This window comes from Microdochium trichocladiopsis, assembly GCF_020744255.1.
Source record: "Microdochium trichocladiopsis strain MPI-CAGE-CH-0230 chromosome Unknown B0I36scaffold_11, whole genome shotgun sequence".
NCBI lineage: Eukaryota > Fungi > Ascomycota > Sordariomycetes > Xylariales > Microdochiaceae > Microdochium > Microdochium trichocladiopsis.
The window spans coordinates 286,747-302,767 of record NW_025763554.1 but is presented as its reverse complement, the minus strand read 5'-3'; the positions used below and the strand labels follow the sequence as shown (position 1 = coordinate 302,767).

Genomic DNA, 16,021 nt, shown 5'->3' with positions numbered 1-16,021 from the left:
AGACCCTTTGCCCAGCAGCCGCGACGCCAGCATGCGTGGCCTCCCCGACACTCGAACATTGCAAGTGACGATAACATGGAACAGCTCCCTGGCGATTCAGCTGATCTGGCCAGGTGGTGGCTGGCAATAGCTTGTGGCTTATCGCGACCGATCGTGCATTAGTCGACGAGCTTCCCGCCACATCTGACGCGGGTGAGATCCAGATCAAACAGCCTTACACGAGCGGCTGCCCATGATTGGGCGCCGTCTCTCTTAAGCTCCGAAGCTTGAATGTAGGGGTCAACTTTTAGCTGAGGTCTCTAGCTCATCTTGGGAGTAGCTCATCCGCCGCCCAAAGAAGCTTGTCCTTTGTTGTACTGGCGGATGCCGGAAAATCCTGCTTAGACTCATCCCGCGCATCCAGACGATAAGCGTCATGAACTTGCGGCCGTGGTGAGTTGCAACCGGCCACCTTTTTGTAGAAGCGGTGTTCAAGTGTACCATGTTTCTGCCACCCTCACCACAGCCACTTCGGGCTCAAGGCACTCTCGCGCAACCTTCCTTGGCATGCAAACACACGACTACAGCAGCGTGACACATGCACCAAAGGAAGTCATGCCCAGGCTGCCTAAGCCTCCTCTGGACCACCTCTGCGGCTCATATGCAGTGCTTGACCTTGAATCTTTTTACCACACGATGGATGGCAAGTGAGAACCCCTGCCACAGACTTCGAGGCGGAGCGATCCGTGTATATCAACAACTTCTCCCTCAAAAAAGCCGAGCGCAGCTCGACGCGCTGCCAGCTCTGCCAGCTTCTCGGTACGATCGCCCGCATAACTAGCGACGAGGACGTCCTGAAGGATAGGCACTACTGCATCTACCGACAGCAACTGGAAGGGGACGTCTAAGCAACGCATTCCAGACCAGATGAACTACTCTTTCATATGAAAGCGTGTACTTCAAGACGCAGCGAAAAATGCTTCGATTGGTAGCTACCCATCTAACTATGTACTATATCAGAACATCGCTATGAAATTGATTTATGAAATAGAACCCTACCGCGCAGAACTCTAGTCTGACCGAGGTGGGGGTCATTGCTTATTGTACCTTCTGCCAACCTTCGCCGACCCGCCCTTGTCCCTGGCCTGGTCAAGCGGCCTTGTTTTGTGCTGTCCTTTGGCCACAAACATACCCCTGTTGGTTTGGGTTGTCACCCTTAGGTAATTGTCCTGGCTGACCCGCGTTGTGCCTTGTTCTTCGGGCCGTCATGCCAAGCTTTTCGAAAACGCGTGTTCTGCTGTTTCTCCTCCAATGCCGACTTTGCCGCAACTTTCTCTTCTCTGTTGATGTCGTTCCGCTCGTCGCTTGCTGATTTGAAAAGTACTCGCGCCAAGGGATTAGTCTGAAGCTCTCTTAAGTTCAGACTCTCTTGCAGCACCAGAAGACGCCCGAGTAGAAGTATGGACCGTTGGCGCAACGTGCACCGTGACTATAGCAGTTGCCGAAGTTGCCTCCGGTCGTCTTGACCGAGCCAGGCTTGCCCGAAGAATCACATCCCGACACACCATATCCGTTGGGATAAGGCGAGGCCGAGCAGGGATTCCCCTTGAATGGCGACTTTCCTGTTGCGATGGTGTTGCAATTGTTGGCCACGATATCCCAGCTGTCGGACTCGAGCACGTTGTTTGCACCATTGTAGTTGTAGACTTGCACGCGGCTGATGCCAACTTCCCCGCTCGCGCAAACTGCCTGGGCACTCCCTACAAGAAATGCCACAGAGGCCAGAATGGGCGCGGCAGAAGCTGATATGAAATGCATCGTTCGTGAAATTTTGGTCGTCTGGTCAAAGGATGGGCACAAGATCTGGTTTCGCTGGAGGACTGTGATGGTGATGAATTTTCTGGTAGGACCCCGTGAGGGACATGTCGCTTATATACAGCGCCCTAAACTAGTATCGACGGGCAAAATGTGTCTCGTCGCCGAAACTTACGCTGCCATGCTGCCGCAAAAAAAACAAGACGTAGTTGCGGAGTACCAGGGTCTCGGGAACCATGGAATCCTGCTCCCTAGTAGGAAGGTGGAATAAAATTATATGCACCAATCAAACGTACACTGCGGTGGCCTGTTCGATGGAAAATGCTCACGCGCCATGGAGCCATTCGAGAATAGCGATACGCGCGCACCGTTTCAGCGATATCCGGCGTTCTAGCAGGCTTTGGGATATTCGACCTGCGTGGCTGGTATCTACATGGTTCCCTGTTGTCAGGCACACGGACAGGAATCCGTTGGAATGAAAGAGCAAAGTCACGCAACCAGCGGCGGGCCCACCTCGTGGTTGGCCACCGCCGGTGTGCCTTTTGGGCTCGATCTTGTATGTGCGATATCGTATTTTCGTCGTGCATGGTTCCAGTGGGGACCGGCCGCGAGGCATTGCGGCCAAGGCGACCATGCACGATCGGCAGGCGCTGCGTGGCCTCGAGGGCCTTGTCGGTGAGGTCGAAATAATGGGCCTCCCGCTGTTCGTTGGTGGCGTTCTACATGGGCAACCGGGCCACCTAGCTCAGGTAGAGGTCGGGGTTGCCGCTCGAGGACTCGTCGTCGATACTGTAGGGCTGGGAGGCGCAGGCTCGCAGGGTTCCGGGGCAGGGTTGACGGCCTGTTTCGCGCCAGCAGGGGGCAGGGGTGGTATATTCAGTTATCGGTGGGCAAGGGTACACTGCCAACACAAGATGTCCCGATGCGGCAACAGTATGCGCATCGTCATGGCCGCCTCCCCGGGCTCCGTCCCATCGAAGCCACCGAGCTGGGCTTATTGGTGTTGATGCTTCCACTTTCACGATAGATCATGACAGCATCCCCCACCACTCAGTCTCCATTGCAGTGCTCGAGGGCTCATGGGATCGTCGCCACCTCCAAATGGTATTTGGTGCAAGATGGACTGGGCGGCAAGTGCCACACCACCTCGTTCCCGCCATAGCTGACTGGCCGGTCACCTAAATCGCCCGTAACACCGTTTGTACCTGGAATCGCCGGCCCCTACGAGGGCGGCTCCGGCAAGGCTTCTGTACGTCAACAGATGTAGCGGGAAATGATTGGCCAGGCTGTGCAGCTCCTCTTGTGGACCAGCCCTGTGGACTAGCGTGTTTTGTGCCATGCAAGCCCATGGCCTCATCCCACACGCAGGACGAGTCTCCAGATGGTACTCGATGGAGATTTTTGACCAGTAACACGCAAGAAAGGATCCTTCTTATTTGTGTCACTCTACTGTCGATCGTCTTGAGGCGCTCATATAGTATATTATGTGTAAAGGAGTGCATAGGCCTTCCGAATCAAGTACATGCATTTGAAAAACGACATGCAATCAAACGATGCCCGAACCAAAACCAAGGTGCAACCTGTCCAACGCCCCCCTCTCCCAACTCTCAACTTATGGTCTATGATGGCGATCTCTCTGAGAGTCTTTCGTTGTCATGTCCGTCGGACGGTTGATGCGCTTCTACTGACCCCAGACGGTGGGGACCGTGACGGTCTCTGGGCCAATGTACTTCTGGCGTCCAGCAGCGCCGTTCATCACGAGCTGAAGCTCCTCCTGAGAGATCTGATGGGTTCCCACAATCGAGGTGGTAGCATTGAGGCGCTCGATGACTTGAACGGCCTGACCGTCACCAGGGCGGGAATAGACAGCCCAGGCGAAGAAAGAGTTGTCATCGCACGTGCGTGATGCCACAGTAGGCAGGCCGTTGGTCCCCAGAGGAGCCAGGCCAGAAGCGCTGCAGTGAGCGATCGGGGCCGTAGACTTGGCTGGCACCACGTCGATTGAGTAGCTTCAGGCGTGAGATGAGTGTCAGCGAGCAGGTATCGGGGATGCAGGATAAGCATTGTATTTTCTCAATTGGGGTCAGACGTACGAACAAGTCGAGCGAGGGATGCATTCAGCCCTGTAGTTCATAAAATTCCAGCCGGCAGGCAGGCTTCCGTCTGCAGGGACGGCTGCATCTCTAGCGAGAGTTGCTGGACGAGCAACAACGACGGAAAGCAAAGAAGCAAGGGCGAACGAGGTCTTCATGATGGCGTTGGTGGAGAATCTAAGATGCAAGTGTTGTATGAGAGGGTGGAGTGATTGGGATCAAGGCAAAAGTGGCGCGTTTGGCTATGTTGTTTGTTTCTGTGGTAGTCTGTGGTAGTCTGGTAGAAAGGCTCTGCATCGTGCGGCAGCTGGCTCATTTTATATCGCACCTCCTCGCTGCTGGTCTTCACTATGCTCGCCGATGATGAAGGACTTTTTGAGTCGATGACGCCAATGTGAAGTCCAACACGAGATTTACCTGTGATGAATCCCCTGTATAGACGTCACTGTCGACTGTTGGGCCAGGGTTCTTCAGGACTTGCACCATCCAGTGATCGAGGAGCAGAGCCTAAAGAGAGCCAGCATACGGACTCGGGCAATCTCGGCTGCCAAAGACTTTGGTGTTTGACGTACTTTGCAGATCGCTTCCAAATTTATCTACGTCATGAAGGTTGCGTGAGGCTCTCTGTGGCTGAGCCATAACTCACCCTGTAACCTCGCCGAAGCAGGACTCCGCTGTGACCTTAGGGTAGCCCTGGCTAAGGGTGTCAATGCCCTCCACCACTGTGTTACCCCTTCATCGTCGGTCAGCAATACGAGCGATCATCCTGTATAGTCTGCATCAGGGATACCAGGGTGCGAGTTTCTGTTTCCATGATGAATGATAGGATGAGATGCACGCTCCGATCACGAAATTTGCCCCACTACGTCTTACGCCCAACCTTGTCGATGGGAGGGCTATGCACATGGCGCTATGCACGTATCGGGGATGAATTCGTTGCAGAGATATTGCCCAACAGGGTTCGGCTGCTCTTGTGGGATACTCGACTTATTCAAAATAGAGTCCAGTTCAAAGCCACCCTTGGGCAATTCGTGACGTAATTGTAGAGTGACCGCTTTCATCGCTGTCGCCGGTTGCAGCTCTAAGGCTGTCGCAGTGACGGTAATAAGAATATCTCACATCGTGTCCAATAGACGGATTGGACGAGAAGCATGGATATGTGAATGCGATTGGACTTATGCATGTCTGATGCTCCACGAGCCCTTCACTGAGACCAAACATTCGCCTACAGTCCGCGTGGCACCATCCAAAGGCGCCAGTGATAACAGAAATCATCAAGTAAAAGCTATCCATCACCCTCGTCTTGTTTCACGACGGACTTGGTAAAGGTCCACCCATCAAGGCATCATGCCTTCTCTTCAGCGATTCCTTATCCGCTTGTCCGAAACCCCATCTCAGCCCCAGCGCCTGCGCCGCCTGCACCGTCCAGTCCATCATGACACGTGCTGTCTCCACCTCCGTGTCCGACGATGTAGTGATGGACCGCTGCTCCAGTCGGTACCAGGCGGCAAACGCGAACTGCAATGGCGCGAGGATGAGCTCCGAGTATAGCGGAAGCACGGACCTAGCTTCGGCGGCGTACGAGACCGACATGGCCAGATGCCTTGCGTAGGAGACATCAGCATCCGCGATGACCTTGCGCAGCCGGGCGGGCAATATTTCCTTGAGCGTGAGTAGAAGACCGCAGAGCATACAGCGCAACGGCCAGTAGCACGCGCCCATCAAGTAAGTCGTCACGTGCCGGAATGTCAAGCAGTGCTCGAGGTCTGGGACCGACCAAGACCTGCCCGAGGCCGGAACAAGTCGCATGTCACCCATTGTCACCCGTGAGTCGAACCAGTGGTCGAGGCTGCTTATGTACCAAAGGTACTGGCCCAGCGCAGCTGCCCTGTTCCCAGCCCCCAAGTCCTCGGGCAATTGACGAGCCTCCCTCACGAGGCAGACGAGGGTGGCCAGATTGATCGTCAGATTGCGAAAACAGCTCAGTACGGCGGTCTGGAAAGGCTCGTCGCCCGGGATCGGCGGGGTGACGCCGGTGGCGTCCACGAAGCGCCACGTTGCCGAGCTGTAGGCGGAGTGCGCGCCCTTGTCTATGGCTATGAACATCTGCGATTCCGTCAGGAATCGGACGAAACCAATAAGCCGCGAGCGATTCAGACGACGGCGTACTTACCTCTCGGCAGACTGTGTTGTAGAACATGACTCTGACCACTGGATGGTGCGCGAAGCCTATTTCCCCAAGGCGGAGCGTCAGATGAGCGAGGCCATCCGCGTGAATCGCGTGCGCTCCTGATGAGCCACTTGCCAGAACCTGAGGCACAGTGAGGCGGTTAAAGTCCGTGATTCTTCATTTATTACACCGAGTAGGGGGCTGGATCAGGAGCACAGTTGATTCCTTACATCTGATAACTGGATCAGCGCGATGGACAGCAACGTATACTCCGCATGGTCCCTTGGGCTATACTGAGGCAAAGCGCGCCTCAGGACTCGGACTGTTCGTGCAATAGAGTCGTGCGCCACTGCCAGGTTTGTCGGCGTCCGGTTGATCCAAGCAGTGGCGGCGTCAACAATGCACGCGGTAGCTTGGTCCAACAGGGCACTCTGTCCGATCCTCGCCGCGATGAACTGTTGCCAGCCCGCTAGCATGAAGCGGAAGTCAAAGCCTTGAGAGATGACTTGTGAAAACGAGATGTATCTCGATAGAAGGCGAAATGTCGCTCCGCTTTGCAGTTGTCGCGATATCATGATGGCCTTGTCGGGTTGGTCGTGCCGCTGCGACAGCTTATTCGTTGTTCGTTTTGCTCGAAACTTGGTTGAAAACCGCCGCGTCGCTGTCGTATGTCGAGTAGCCCGGACGGGAACAACGCATTGCGAGTCATGGTCAAATGCCGCGCTCGTCTCTGCCGACCCGGCATCTATGTCCTTGTGAGCTACGCAGGTTGCGTCATTCAGTTCATGGTCTCAGTATATGACTTCTCACCCTGACCCTTATTGGTAGCATTTTGCGCATCTGGTGGATCGGCTAGGTCTCCTTCTGGTATGAGACTTGACACCCAGCTGACCACGAATTTCACCCCGTTCTCCGGTGGCCCGGAACAGGTTCGGCGTGCGTGTGCACATGCTGAGCAAGTCGGCCACGCCTCGTCGCACTAAGACAAAATCGTGTTAGCCCAACTATCCACAAGACAAAGTTACCTCAGGTACATAACAACACTCCTGCCTTTTTCTTCCTTAGCCGACAGAATGTACAGCGCTGCGAACGAAGAACTCCAACCATGTCGATGCTGCGCTGCGTGGAGGACCGCCCAGCAAAGGCAAAGACGGCCGAGGTGTGGTAGAGGTCGCCAAGACTTCGGACAATTTCGGTGATGCGATCTTTGGGGTATCCGCAAAGAGGCCCGCATCGTTTAAAGGGCCACTCTCGGCTCGGGAATTATCGTGAGGAACGGGATGCTATAGCCTTGTCTCGTGTCTTCCAGGCAGACCCCTGCATCATAATACTTCAAGGATCAGACAGCAAAGTGGCTAGGGTTTAGACGCAATTATGGCAGTGGGGCATCCTTCCGATATTGAACCGTAAAATTTCCGAGATGGCAAGTCTTGTGCGCAGCTTGGATCCAAGAAAAGTCCTAGGTTAGTCCTATGGCCGAGGACTGCCTTGGGCAAGACAGTATTGCCGAGATGCCAAACGTTAGGTGATGGCAAGCGACTCGACTCTGCGAAATCTTCTCTACAGCCACTACAAATTAATTCATTCCCATTCTTCCTGCGATCTCTTCGCCGCATCCCACATCTAACATCAATCCAGCGCCGCTCTGCACATCGTTCTCTGACCACACTAAGATCTGTCGCCTCGTCAAACATTAAATACAACATGCGTGTGTCAGTTCTGGCTTTCGGTATTGCCGTCGCCACATTGACCCAGGCGTTGGACTGTTCTTTGTAAGTCCCTTCGTCCTGCTCCATTTTCAGTAAAGAAGGCAATCTGAAGCTTCCGGACTGACTGATGGTTGTGTTAGCTGCCAAACTAGTAACCCGCTAGCCCGGTGTTTCGCTGTGGAATCAGACGCTCGGGCCTGCGGCTGTACCAAGACGACTCGCAACCCGACGGCTTGCGATCCAGATTGGACTCCAATCTTGTGCCTCCAATGCTAAAAGCCTCCGACCTGGTGGAGAGGAGGAAGGTGTGAGGGTTTACAGGCAGTTCAAGTATAGCCTCTATAGTTCAGTACCTTTGTCCAGAGGCTCGTTATAGTCCGGAGCACAACCATTGCATGTCAACTTGAACTAATAGGGGCGGCCTTTGGGCTAAAGTCAGGACGCACCAGGCGGCAAGGCTTCTCTCCCGTAGCCCATTAGCCGATAGGTGATCAGGGAATTTTAAGCAAGGATTTCAATGTATGAACATCCGCGTTGGCCTCTGTGTAGTTGGGTATGATCTCATCGACGCCACCTCTTTCCAAGCTTGTCGCCTGAATGCATGGACGAACAACATTGAAAGATCAACTGTGTCGCTTCCCACATCCATAGCGTATGCCTTCCAGCTAAAGAAACCATGCTAGACTGACCATGTAGATGGATGCCCAGCTCACACGCCGTGACGCAGGCGTTCCGGGTGCTGTACAGCTGGTAAATGGAGATCCAGCATGTTCTAGCAGTAATAAACCACATGCTCGCTCCAACGACGATTTGGGCCTGATCTTATCTTCTGTCCACTCAAACTGGGAAAAGACTTCAGAAGACGGTGAGTTCTCTCTCTGCGGGAACTAGTTGATAGGAAGGACAGCGCTGGACATCCAGCCCTCCATGGCGTATTCTTGGCGACTTGTTAGATCTGCATTGCTTGTCACGCTCGTGCCTTCTGCGCCCCATGCAGCAGGTCGTCGAATCCAAGCATGAACACAAGGTAGTCTACGTTATACCGTTTCACCATGTCGCGATAGTTGCGCATCTCCTGTCACCTAAGCAATTTTACTTGAATTTCACGCTTCACCTTGAACTTCGTTGATTCTCGCAACATAACGAGTTTTTTATATATTGATGGTGTTGAATGAGTGTGTCTAGATGCTTAATCAGGCCTTTAAACGAGCGACGGGGTTGAATGAGTGTGTCTCCATGCTTTATCACGCTTTTGTACGAACGACGGTGTGTAGTAGTTTATGATCAACGTTGAGCAACGCCACGACCAACCCTTAGGGAGTGCATGGCAGATCCCACGTATACTCGGACTGAGAGACAGTAACGGTGCCAGAGTCGATCGAGTTGTGGCCCTCGAAGGAATTGGTCTGGCCGTTGAAAGCCCACGTACCACGCAACTGGTTGTCTCCGCCCGAGAAGCCCGCTTCGATAACCACATCGGCGCTACCATGCCAGTCAGCCGCTGTGACAGTGTTTGTGGCGCTGGGGTTGTAGCTGTTGCGGTCCGAGTAAACCACGTCGCCATTCGAGCTGGTTACCGCTGTGAGGCACATGATCTGATCCAAAGGCGGCATGCCCACACCGCCTCCGCCGTAAGAGTGGGCGCAATTGACCTTGAAGGTGCAAGTGTCGTCGCGGGCATTGAGGGGGGACGCGCTGCTGGCTACCGCGAGGACGCCCAAGGTTGCGAGAGAAGTGCTGAAGAGCATGGTGGAAGTCTTGTTTTGCGAATGAGATTGAGTAAAGATACGTGACAGATTGAGCTTGTTCGACAGCTATGGGTTTGTGTGCTTGTGTTATTCGTATGCTCGCTCGTCTATTCTTTTCTGGTGAAGGTATAATTCAAAGCTGAAGAGCGGCTCGTCACAATCGATTTATTCTCAAAGCTCGTCCGCTCCTGGGCTCCCACCTGATACACAGTGGCAATATCTTAGTGACGTCGTCGATCCATCATCGATGTTTGCCTTAGGAATTAAGAATCTCTAGTCGAATACACCCAGCGCATGTTGCTTACCATTTGGGAAAACAATGTGGCTCGCCTCAGTAAGTGCATTTGAACCCAAGGCGAATCCGCGAATAATGTGGAGTCTTACTTTAGATACAGGACCGGACCAGGTACGCACTGAGTGGAGCCTGTCCCCATACGCGCAGCAAACCCCTGTCTGGCATCACGTCTAGAACAAGGTCTTTCACGATATGCCTATGATGAGCTACATGTCCTGCTCAGCTCACTATAGGCTCGTTACTTAGATTGCACATCGCCTATAATGAACACTCGTATTGCTGATCTCGTTCAGCAGGGATTGGTATACGGTGCTTATGTCACGAGAAGATCACCCTTCGATACGACCATTAGCACATTGTGGCTCCACTACTGGCGTTTGTTCTTATCTCGCGATCGTCATGACGTGGTATTCAGGGGAGAGATTTGCTGGACAACGGGGGTGATGACCGTGGCCCCTGAGTCCCAGAATCGGTCCCTATCCGACAGGTTGCCTATGCACGTTACCTCTCATAATAACATGGCCTGCGGAAAGATTTATCCGTAGCCGATCAGTCGTATACTAACGTCTTCAAGCAGGATCGGGTCCAGGAAAGACCTCGTATCGGGCTACCCATCGGCGCCGGTACCCAAAACCTGCATGTTAAAAAGCATGGCGGGCAAATATCCATAAAAGAGGCGAAAAATGAAACAGCAGGCTGTCCTTCAGATGCAAGGTTCCAATCGTATCATCTCAAAACCAACTAGGTATTTATGCCTCGAAGTAAATTACCCGAGCCTCTTCTATAGCACTCCTATATCCTCAGCCATACTACCACAAAGACAAACTATCTCCAAGCTACTGTCAAGAGGATCTTTATATGAAGACACGATTGATAGGTCACAGGATCAGGCTTGATCGGGCTATAATCGCTCCTTCCTCTTCCAGGTTCCGCCTTGAGTCACTAGGGGGCTGGTTATCATACCCTTGACCTTACATCTAGATTTGCCGTTGGGAGAATGCGCCCACTCTCACTACCATGATAGCGCCATCGTGGCATCTGTAGCCCCGCATTTTTGCATTCAACGAGGCCGGACACGAAGGAGCATCCTAGAACCATGGTAGTTATTGCTAGTCACAATATACCCCATTGCGAGTACCTCTATCCTAGCCAATCACGGCGGGCCGGAGAATTGACTGATGGGAGAAGCTATGCTGGAGGGGCTTCGTTGCGGGACGACGCGGTAAGCCGCCAACCATTCGAAGCTTGCACAAGACTTATCAGTAAGACTGTTGTTGTGCGAACATTGAGATAGGCTGAAGCCCATGGGATACGGAAAGTACCTAAGGACGTGTGGACGATCATAAAAGGGCATCTGATGTCCGGCCTTAAACGTCCATCTTGTCCTATATTAACCTCATTCGCGACCATATTCTCACGATCCTACACCCACAATCTGCCAACTCAAACGCCTAACATGCAGCCTTCAAACTTCTGGCTCCTCGCTTCGGGACTGCTCGCAGTTCGCGCGGCTGGCGACCCAACCCCCGACACTGGCGACGCATCCGCCAACCCTCATTCCTTACTCACACGGCAGGCGTATGGCTACTATATGAAGTGCTCTGGCAAAGAGACTGGCAGCTGGAAGATTGGCAATACCGAGATCAACAAGTCTGTTTGTCAGTCAAACTGCGGATGCCCCAGCGGCGGGTTCAGTTGCCTCTCTTACGGCCAGGCCTCGGCGGGCCAGATGAAAGACATCTGTGGCGGCACAAACCGTTCCGAGTACGCCTGCCGCTGCTACATCACGCCAGGGTGCAAGCGTAGCTTGGAGGGGAGGGTCGTTTGCAAGCGCGGCGTCGAAAGCGAGCCCGAGCTCGAGGAGGAGCTGGTGCCGGTGCCTCCGGTTGATGCCTGAGGCTTCTCTCGGACGCGTTCAGGGTGAAAGGGCCGTGTGATGTGGGAAGTTCTGAGGCGTTGAGAAGCACTTTTGGGAGCTGCGAGATATTCCATGTTATCACATTTGCGAATCTGGGGGGAAACAGATGGTACTGGCAGCTGGGGAGTATTTACGTTCTTTGAAAGTAGTGGCACGCTCGTTTGAGCTTCCACTGCGCACGCACAATCATGTGCATCATCTCATTACATTATCAGCTCGCTTTGTCTAGACACTATGTAAACGGGTTTTCCCGACCACGAGGTGCTTTAGACTCAGACGTTGTGATTCTACCTCGGGTGTAAGGTTTACACTTGAGAAACTGCGGGTGTGAGAAATCCCCTCACTAAAGTTCAACACGCCCTGCGAATGATAATCAGGGTGGCTTCTGTAGATGGTGGCATCTGATAGTCATTTTTGAAGGGTACAGTGCTACGACAAAGAAAATCCGTAGGCCTGAGAAATATACTGACTTGGAGCAATCTCCTAGGCCACGCAATCCTCAGGGATGGAGTGTTCCAGGACTTTGTCACTAAGGCATAACGCGGCCGATTCCAGTGGCTTCCCAGATAGTTGAGACTGCAAGACTGAATAGACTACTTTTACTTCTCGTTCTGCGGCCGCTTCTCCACTCCGTCGTCCTCCTAGGCTGGAGCCAAGCGTGGGAAGGGCAGTTTTGTGTCAAAGTCCTCCGTCACCCAGCTTCTGCGCAACCACCCGGCCCGCTTCTTCACCCCAGAAGAAAACACCCTACAGCAGAATAGACACAGCCGTGGTGTCGGGGTTCATGACCTTGTACTCGACAGTGCCGGGCGTCTGGAACGCCGAGTTGGCCTCGAACAGCGCCTTGAGCGAGATGAGCCGGCCGTACAGCTGCGCGCCGGCCTGGGCGAGCACGTCGCTGCCAAACTTCTTGGCCTCGCCGGGAGAGCGCTTGACGTTGATGTCGTGCAGCGTCTTGGCGTAGGTGAGCAGATTGTACTGGTCCTCGACGCGGAAGCTCAGGAGCTCGGGCAGCTGGGCGGCGAGCAGCCAGTCCTTCCACTTGGCGTCGGTGGAGCCGATGGGCAACGCCGTGGTGAGGTCCTTCTCCGTCAGGGCCTGCAGGGTCCGGAGGTCCTTGGGCAGCGGAGTGCAGAGCGCGGGAGGCTTCGAGGGGACGTAGTTGTAGTAGTAGTTCTGCAGGTAGTTGATGGCCGTGTGCTGCGGCGAGGCGATGTGGATGCACATGGTGCACGCGTCGATGAGCTGGTCGAGCGTCGTGATGGTCGGGAACGTCTTGACCTGGCCCCCGACCTGGATCTCCTTGGCCCAGTTGGCGATGACGGGGTCCTGCTGGACATGGTGGTCCGAGGTGTACTTGATGCTCAGCACCGTCTTGACAAAGTCCCTCAAGACACCCCACAGGACAAACATGTTTGCGGCATAGGGGTAGTTGCGGAGCTTGTCTGTGTGCTGCTCGGCCTCGACATCAAAGCCGCGCTTCTTGAGATCGTTGGGCACGTACTTGCCCTGGAAGTCAAAGTGGTCATACGCGTAGCGGATCAGCTTGTACGCGTTGCTGTCGGCGAGCGGCACGCCCTCGACGGGGGGCTGCCACTGCGGCCCGAAGCCGCCGATGCGGTTGATGACGGCAGGGACGAGCACTGACCGCGCGCTCTGGTTGAGGCTGAGGGTGCGGAACCAGTGTGGAGACAAGAGCTCGTACAGGAGATGGTCGTCCGGCACGGTTCTGTTGGTGGCGACAATGACGGCCTCCTCGATCATGTGGGTGTCGACGAGGTGCACGGCAATCTCATGGCGCGCCCAGTCGGCGGCCTGGAGAACCGTCTTGGCGTACCGCCACGGCCAGTCGTCCTTCTCCGGGACGGCGGCCTTGGAGTCTGGGTCCAGGCGCTTGTTGAAGATCGTGACAGACTTGTCAAGCGAACCCTTGTAGTCAATGGTGATGGCAAGGGGGTGCAGGCGACCGTCATCGTGCAGCTGGAACAGGCCGATAGGAGCCGAGGCATAGCGATACACCTTGGCATCGGGGTACCGTGGGTCAAAGTTGGGGACGTGGTTGACAAATTCTTCACCGTTGGTATATCCTGTGGCCTCACGGAAGAACGAGTAGTCCTGCATGTAGATGTCTTTGCCCTGAGCAAGACGTCCTTGCATCTCCGTGAGACCCTGCTTGCCCGCCTCAGCAGCGAACTTGGTGATTGTGTCCCTGGGGGCCAACTCGATGGTGCATGGGTTGACACCGCTCAGTTGCTGCTGCGCGAAGCGCCGGTCCGAGTACCAGTCTGCCAGCTCGCCAATGTTGTGGCCGTTCATGATATCCGTGGCTGGGGATCTGTTGGTTGGGTCCCTATTGTAGGCCTCGGTATCGGCGAGGGAAGGCCCAATGTAGGGGGTTCCTTCGTGAGCAATGTCATCAGGAATGATGTACGACATCGCCTTGGCGATGCTCTGCACGAACAACAACTCCTTCACATTGAAGATTTCAAGCGGGCTTGGCTGGCCAGCCGGCAGAGTGAGCAGATGGGGCGGGTAATGGTCAGTGGCCGGGTTGCTCCACTGGTACAGATCACGCTTCTGCTGAAGTGACCTCTCCGTGGGGAAGATGGTCTCGTAACCTTGGGAGTTGTAAGACGAACCCATGCTGCTCGTAGACTTGGTTAGTCACGAAGCTGGAATAGTGCTTGTGAGTGGAGGAGACGAACGCGTCATCATAGAGCTTGTACAGCTCTAGGGCCGCCAGCTTGGTTCCCTTGTAGGTGCCAGTGCGAAGACCGCGGTTGGCAACAAGAGATCCGTCGACGTTGCCATTATTGTCAGTGCTGAAGGCCACGCCTTGTCTCTTGAGCTCAGCCAGGAACAAGCCCTTGTCGAAGACATTGAGATCGTCCTGGAGGACTCTGCTGTCATTGCTATCCCGAAGGATAGCATCGAGTTTGGCTTGGATGGCTGTCCCCATGGCGAATGTGCTTGGTAATGTCGTAAGTGTTTTGGATGAATGACAATCTACTGGTCGCTGTTTATGAGTCTTTTTCCTCGCTACAGATTGCTGCCACGTCTGGTCGCTTTATAGGAATCAGCATTCTGCCTTCCCCTCCTATTCTCGTGATAGGTCGATCGCCAAATTCGGACAGAGCCCAGCATAGTGTGTTCACCAAACTCAATGCAGGTACTATCCTGAAGGCTCAAGCAGAGGGGATGGTGTCTCAAGACTGGCTACAAGAGACCTGTAGGCTAAGCCTGGACCCTGAACTGGAAAACCCAGTTCGCATGTCTTGAAGACAATTGGGCACGGATGGCATGTTTCGTGTCCGCATTAGGGTAAAATGTGTGAACCCTGTGAGTGGTTCGCCGGAGTGAGCGCCGACAGGCTGAGTTAAGGTTGCGGCACGTCCCGTTTGCGACTGCGCCGGGCACGAGTAAGACTCGGGGTATTGCGTGGTGTCTTAGCTTACGCTACCTTACACACAATTATCAGGTCGGTGCCCATTGGACGACCGCAACTTTGCCCGTGGGGAGACACGTTATGAGAGTTTTTTTCGCATAGGATTTAGATCATGTCTAGGACTAGTCGAATGAGCCAGCTGCATTGAGAATATGCCACCTGATTCAGGCTTTGCCCTTCAGCTCCAAGCGCTCGTGCAAATCTGGTGGTGCCAGGTTCCTTAGCGAGGGACATGAAGAATACCGTGGCTAGCCAGATACCGTTGTTAAGCCTGGACGCAGCCAAGGACTGAGGATGATGACGATGCAAGCTCAGCTGAGAGTGATGCGCTGTTATTCTGCATACAGCGAGTCTACCTTGGTGATGCGACGTGTAACTGTAGGACACGCAGTTTCACGATCCGCCATAAAGCAGGAAGTAGTCAGCGCTGACCGGATGCAGAACTTGCAAGGTCTGAAGAAAGACTGAAAACGATTCGGGCTCATTAGAAGTCCGAAGACCTCCCTTCTGGGCCTGAACACGGCACCGCCTGTAAGTCACTGCATCTTGTCCTCGGGTTGGTCCAAGGCCGGCACATGTCTGAAGGTAGAATGCAGGAAGACAAGCTAGACTTGTGCGAGTGAGGACTCGTTGGAATTTCTTCAGAGTGTTCAGAGCTGCTTCGAGAAAGTTTTACCCCTCATTCCAGCATTCCTAGGTGGAGGCGGCTTGCTTCGCGGTACTGAAACACACCTCAGCTCATGTCTTGGTTGACGACGTCTGGAACAAGTGGGCCGACGTGATTGGCATGAGTTGGCGAGACGGTCGCCTAGCACAGGAAACCATAACTGTCTTGTTCTACTCGCCGAA

General features: G+C 54.2%; 6 protein-coding genes across 6 annotated transcripts; 1 reads left to right on the top strand and 5 right to left on the bottom strand.

Moving 5' to 3' along the window:
• Positions 1–1,398: 1,398 nt before the first annotated feature.
• On the bottom strand, positions 1,399–2,130 carry B0I36DRAFT_377429 (uncharacterized protein; the record flags this gene model as incomplete). The annotated part of the gene is made up of 2 exons (XM_046160561.1): positions 1,399–1,781; positions 2,124–2,130. The coding sequence occupies 2 exons, from the start codon at positions 2,128–2,130 to the stop codon at positions 1,399–1,401; spliced, it is 390 nt and encodes a 129-aa protein (XP_046006306.1).
• Positions 2,131–3,475: 1,345 nt separating this feature from the next.
• B0I36DRAFT_354359 (uncharacterized protein) lies at positions 3,476–4,045 on the bottom strand (the record flags this gene model as incomplete). The annotated part of the gene is made up of 2 exons (XM_046157306.1): positions 3,476–3,803; positions 3,888–4,045. 2 exons carry the CDS (start codon positions 4,043–4,045, stop codon positions 3,476–3,478), a joined length of 486 nt encoding a protein of 161 aa, XP_046006305.1.
• A 1,013-nt stretch (positions 4,046–5,058) lies between these two features.
• B0I36DRAFT_335206 (uncharacterized protein) lies at positions 5,059–5,617 on the bottom strand. Its single transcript, XM_046155436.1, has one exon. The coding sequence runs from the start codon at positions 5,607–5,609 to the stop codon at positions 5,196–5,198; it is 414 nt and encodes a 137-aa protein (XP_046006304.1). The 5' UTR covers positions 5,610–5,617; the 3' UTR covers positions 5,059–5,195.
• A 3,462-nt stretch (positions 5,618–9,079) lies between these two features.
• Positions 9,080–9,514, bottom strand: B0I36DRAFT_368088 (uncharacterized protein; the record flags this gene model as incomplete). Its single annotated transcript, XM_046159560.1, has 1 exon — positions 9,080–9,514. The coding sequence occupies one exon, from the start codon at positions 9,512–9,514 to the stop codon at positions 9,080–9,082; it is 435 nt and encodes a 144-aa protein (XP_046006303.1).
• A 1,751-nt stretch (positions 9,515–11,265) lies between these two features.
• On the top strand, positions 11,266–11,706 carry B0I36DRAFT_368087 (uncharacterized protein; the record flags this gene model as incomplete). Its single annotated transcript, XM_046159559.1, has 1 exon — positions 11,266–11,706. One exon carries the CDS (start codon positions 11,266–11,268, stop codon positions 11,704–11,706), a length of 441 nt encoding a protein of 146 aa, XP_046006302.1.
• A 768-nt stretch (positions 11,707–12,474) lies between these two features.
• B0I36DRAFT_354354 (lipoxygenase 1) lies at positions 12,475–14,686 on the bottom strand (the record flags this gene model as incomplete). The annotated part of the gene is made up of 2 exons (XM_046157305.1): positions 12,475–14,371; positions 14,433–14,686. The coding sequence occupies 2 exons, from the start codon at positions 14,684–14,686 to the stop codon at positions 12,475–12,477; spliced, it is 2,151 nt and encodes a 716-aa protein (XP_046006301.1).
• Between the last annotated feature and the right edge of the window lie 1,335 nt (positions 14,687–16,021).